This window comes from Eurypyga helias, unplaced genomic scaffold (assembly GCF_000690775.1).
Source record: "Eurypyga helias isolate BGI_N326 unplaced genomic scaffold, ASM69077v1 scaffold20818, whole genome shotgun sequence".
NCBI lineage: Eukaryota > Metazoa > Chordata > Aves > Eurypygiformes > Eurypygidae > Eurypyga > Eurypyga helias.
This window is the reverse complement of record NW_010266508.1, coordinates 1,907-7,197: the sequence shown is the minus strand read 5'-3', so window position 1 is coordinate 7,197 and position 5,291 is coordinate 1,907. Positions and strand designations below refer to the sequence as shown.

Below are 5,291 nucleotides of genomic sequence, written 5' to 3'. Positions count from 1 at the left end.
CTGTCATGGATGCTGCAGTTTCTCCATCTCTCATGTGGATGCAGGACCAAGGCAATGGAGCTGGCTCAGGCATGGCTGTGGGCTCCATGGTCTGCTGGGGTAGAGAAAGCTGAAGCCGTGGCCGTTCTCCCATGGCCCGTCGTCGCAGCTGGCCAGCACCCACCACGGCAGCACCTGGGTGGCACTGAGGGAGCAGGAGGGACAGCCTGGTTTGGGAGCACCCTGGGGCACCCCAGGGATGCTCAGCCACCCCGCCATGGGCAGCATCCCCCTTAATGCCATCAGCACATCGCTCTGGCCCTGCTGGATGGCGAGAAGGAGGAGAGCTTCTGCCACCTCTTGCAAGGCCCGTGGAGACGGCCAGTCCCAACACGCTGCCTCTCCCCCAGCCCCGCTCCCTCCCCTCTCCCTAATTAAACTGCAGGTGAACCTGCCAGGCTCTGGCCCAGCGCCAGGCACTAAACGCCTCCTTGCAGATCCCGACTTGCCTCCCTGCACCTCCTTGAGCGTGCCGGGGACAGCCCGCAGCCCTCTCTCCCTGTCTCCAAGCCGGCAGCCCTCACCATTCAGCCGGCTTCAGGGAGCTGGGCTCAGCGCCGCAGCCCCGGGGATGCTGCCCTGTCCCCAGGGCCTCACTTGCCACCATCAGCTGGAGAAGGGCCAGGGGACGGAGGCACCCACAGGGATACAGCCAAGCATCCGAAGAACCCACGTACACTGTGGGGACAGGTGGGCAAAGTCCTTGACTTGCCTGGGTGTACTGAAACCCCTGCCAGCAGCTGCATCTGTGCTGGGCCAGGCACTGCGGTCTGAGGGCACAGAGCTTGGCTGGGGCTCTGCAGAGCCAGGCAGTGGAGTCCTGAGCTCTACAGCATCTCCCTAGATAGCCGTAACAGCACCTGCCTCCATCCCTGCACTGCAAAGCCTACCCAAGCTCCAGCCCACAGCTGGCTGGGCCCCAGCACCTGGCAATTCCAGCCTTTCAGGGAGTTCCCTCCTCCCTGCTGTACAGAACCAAGGGTTGGCCGTGGCCACACAGACCCCTTGGCATCATGGAGCCCTTCTAAGGAGGGCACGGGACATGCAAGCATCATCCATCCCTCCAAAGGCTGCAGGAGGAACGACGGGATGCTGTATTCCCAAGCCATGTCCCCTCCAGGCATGCACCCTCAGGAGACTTCAAGGGCACGCAGCCCCTCCGTGGGGATCCTATTTTTGTCAGAGCTGTATATAGACAGGGTTGGGATGAACTCAGGGAAGAGGGATCCCTCAGCACACCTCAGACAGCCCCTGCACGGCAGCCGGACAGCCCCAGCCCTGCTAGCATCGTACCCACCCATGGGTGCACATGTACCAGACAAGGACAAGAGCTCGGTGACCCACTGCCACCCACAGCTTTGTTTGTGCCATGCATCCAAGCATGGTTCAGCCCAGCCAAGCCACACAGTGCCCAGCAGCCCGCAGGTGCTAAAGGGGGACCACATACCGGGAGCAACAGGCCACCCTCTCCAGTGAGGTGGACACGATCGTGCTGCTCTCCCTCAGAGCAGGGGCAGGGTACCTGGATCGGTTACTGGTGGAGATGCAGCCCCCTGCCTCCACCTCACTGCTCCATCCTCCCACCTATGCCCCTGGGGCTGGGGGAGGATGTCTCTGCCCACACTTGGAGGGTGAGGGAGAGCAGAGAGGGATGGGACCAGGGATGGGACTGGAGGGTGCTGGCAGGGGTGACAGTACCAGGGAATGGGCAGCAGGGTGGTGAGGACCTAGACAGACTGCTGAGGAGCCAGGGAGGACAGGAGGAGGATTTGCAATGGCAGTGCTGAGCCTGGATGCACATGGAGGGGATGTGGGCCAAGGAGGACGGGGGATGCAGATGGCACTGGAGGCTCAGTGAAAGGTGCAAGGGACACCCCACACCCCAAGGGTGCAGCTAACTTGCTGTTGTGCCTCACAGCCGCTGTGCCCTACACCCCAGGGATGGCTGCATCTCCCTGCTGCATCTGGCAGGTCTGTGCTCTGCCCAGGAGGCTGTCAGGATCCCTGTCCCCAGGTACGCTGCCCAGAAGCCATGCCAGATTCCCAGCCTTGCCTGACCTGAAGCCCCCCTGCTCCTTCCCGGCTCCCCTGGGCTTGCACTCAAAGTTCTGGGATGAAATCAGCGGGATGGGGAGACAGGCACTTGTTTGCCGCTGTCCACCGCTCTGTCCGCCGGGTGTAAGCCCTCTGGCTCCACCAAACACGGGGATGCCGGGCAGAACGAGGGCCAGGCGGGCGGCAAGCGCCGGCGCTGCAACCCGGACACTGCGTGGGGGAAGATGCGGGAGATGCAGGAGCACGGGCGGAGCTGGGGAGTGGAGCCAAGCCGGGAGAGCGGGAGGAAGAAGCCAGCTACAAATAATTTAAAGTGAGATTCACGCACGGCTGAACTGATGGCAGAAGAAGTGGGAAAAGGAATGAAAGATTAAAGGGGTCTGTCACTTCAGGTTACAAACAATGATCCTACGAGCACGTTGCGTTCCCAGGCACGGCAAGGATGGGGCAGGGTGCAGAGCAAAGACCTGGTCCCCAAGGGTGAGACGCATTAATGCCTGCAGCACCCTTCACTTCCACCACTTGCCTCTCCTCCAGTGCCGGGCTCAGATGATGCACCCAGCATCCCTGCTCTGATGGCTGCATCCCTAACAGCTGCAAGGCAGAGCTCAGAGCTCCAGCTCCCTTATTGAGGGACACGAGTGGGCTGGAATCAGGCTAGGGCACCAGCTCCAAGGCTTGTTCCATGCCAGAACGGCTCTGAGCAACCACATGGGATGGCCTGGATGCTTGGGGCTCATCCTGCACTCTGCTGCCAAAAGAAGAGTGCTGTGAGGGGCCTGCCTGGGTTGCTGCTCCACCACTACCTCCATCCTTCCCCAGCGCTGCGTCTCCATCCCAGGGGATGGGATCCCACCGGTGCTGGGACTCTGGGCTGAGCCATCCCCAAGAGCTCAGGTCTGGGGCAAGAGTCCAGGGCTGTGGCTGCAGGAGTGCTTGCACCCATCGGTCATGGCCCTGGCAGCTGGAAGGGCTGGGATGGCACCTGAGACAAGGCTGAGGGAGGGATGCAGGAGGAGAGTGTTTCCTGCTGCTAGAGCCTCTCACCCAGCCTGGTGGGACCCGGAGCAGGGAAGCTCCTGGGTGTGTGAGCAACTCGAGCCAGCAAGTGTCTCCCGACGCCTGAGGAGACTAGAAATGAACTGCATTCCTCAGAGGACCTGGAAATACCTCGATGCTTATCAGAGCTGACGTCCCCACCCTCCCTGCCAGGCCCTAACCTGGGTGCTGCTCATCAAGGGAAGAGACGCTGCCCTTCTCCAGGCATTGGCAGCCGCTCCACAGCAGGACTACAATCCTGATGCATGCTCCGAGGCAGCATCCAGCATCCCCTCCAGAAAGGCTTTGCCCATCTGCCCTGGACATGAGGGACTTCCCGGCACCAAAACACTTCCATGCTCCCCTTTCCAGCCACCTTCCCACCAGCCTGAGTGCTCCTGCCACCGCATCCCCTCAAAGGCATGTAAGCCTCAAGCTGCCATCCCCTCCTCTGTGAGACTCCTTGCAGTCCCAGGGAGAGATGTTGCAGGATGTGGAAGGATGTTTGGGGAAGGGAGAACAGAGGCACCTCTCTGCTGGGCACCAGACTAGGAGGCTCCCTCCCAAAGAGGGTAGGTGAGCAGCATATTGGGTGGTTCTCTCCTTCCTCACGAGCTGGAGGAGCGATGTGTTTGCTGGGCACCTTGCCTGCGCTCAGCACCCTGCCACCCGCACCACGTCTCTCTCTCCTGCCCACAGCCTGGGGCAACGGGGCCTGCAGTGTGTGCCAAGGCTTCAAGAAGGGTACTTAGGTGAGAAGGTACATTCAAGTCCTACAGAAGGTCCCATCAGCTCACAACCCTGATCTGCACTGTGCAGGGCAGACTCTCTGCACCCCCAGAGTCCGCTCCTGAGGGGAAGAGTATCAACTGTGGAGGCTCTGACAGACACAAGGGATATGAGGAGACCCTGGCACCAGGCTCAGCGGACCATGAAGGGCTAGGAGAGCTCTCCCAGTAGTGTGGGTGGGCAGGCAAACTCCCTGGACAGCTTGTCTCCCTGCTCCACCGTGCCAACATGCTCCAGGGTCCCATCAAACAGAGAGTCCTCAGATCTCTGCACTGGGGAACCAACACAAAGGCAGGATGCGAGGATGATGGGCTCACAGACCTACATCCCACTAGCTGGTGGCATTTCTGCTCACCATGATGCACTGAAACACCATTCCCAGAGCAGAAATGAGCCAAGATGCTCACTGCATCCACCAAACTGAATCCCAGAGCACGGCATCCACCTTCAGACCCACCAACGGTGCTGCACACCCGTGGCACTGCTCCAAACACCAGCCTACACTGCATGGAGAGAAGATGCCAGAAAGCAGTGGGGCCTGGAAGGAGTCTCGGGAGCAGCTGGGGCTGTGCAGGGAGGTACGGCTCAGGACAAGGGCCAGCGCAGCTACAGAGATGCACGGAGAAGAGCCCAGCTTTGCCGCAGTGCTGCTCAATCTGGCAGACCCTGAGGTTTCTCAGGCTCTGTGTTCATCCATGGGGATGGTGAAGAGCTGACCTGGTCCCCTGAGCCAGGGAAGAGCAGTGCAGGGGCCCATGAGCAGCCCAAGAGGGCTCCCGGGCACAACAACTGGGCAGATGGAGAGGAAGAGGAAGGAAGCCATCCAGCCCTTACCTCTGCTGAAGATGATGCTCTCATAAGGGATCTTGTTCTTGGTCTCCAGGCTTGAGCAATTCCAACGCTGGTCCCGGAACTGGTGCTGGCACTCGTGGATGGCAATCTGGATGCCCTGGATGGCCGAGGCAGTGACGTCAGGGTGGCGCACGCACACCTCCAGCTGCCGCCGCGTCAGCCCCGGCAGGGTCAGGCACACCGTGTTGGCGTTCAGCACCGGCTCCGATGGCAGCTTCAGGCCCAGGATCTCATTGGAGCAGGAGCTGGGAGGGAAAGGGAAACCTGTGAGCAACGTGCCGACTGCTCACCTCCCTTTTGGGAACACATAGGGAGGAGAGATGCTCCTCTCCTCACACCGTGCCCGCTGCCTGCAAGGGTGACACACCAGGGCAGGCTGGGATTGGAAAGCAGGGGAAAAAATGAGGGGCACTGGAAAGGGTCCGCTCCAACGGCTGGGGGGCCCCAGGGTCAGAACTGCCTCTCTGCCCCCTACCCCTGGGCACAACGGCAAGCTCAGCCAGGCAGAGATGCCCCAG

At 61.1% G+C, this 5,291-nt stretch overlaps 1 protein-coding gene across 1 annotated transcript in view; it reads right to left on the bottom strand.

Moving 5' to 3' along the window:
• Window positions 1–5,018, bottom strand: part of LOC104513686 (protein Wnt-10a-like) — a gene marked incomplete at both ends in the record, with an annotated part of 12,710 nt that extends 7,692 nt beyond the window's left edge. The window contains one exon of the mRNA XM_010157130.1: window positions 4,756–5,018. Within this exon, the coding sequence (XP_010155432.1) occupies window positions 4,756–5,018 (263 nt within the window). The remainder of the gene's footprint in view (window positions 1–4,755) is intronic.
• Between the last annotated feature and the right edge of the window lie 273 nt (window positions 5,019–5,291).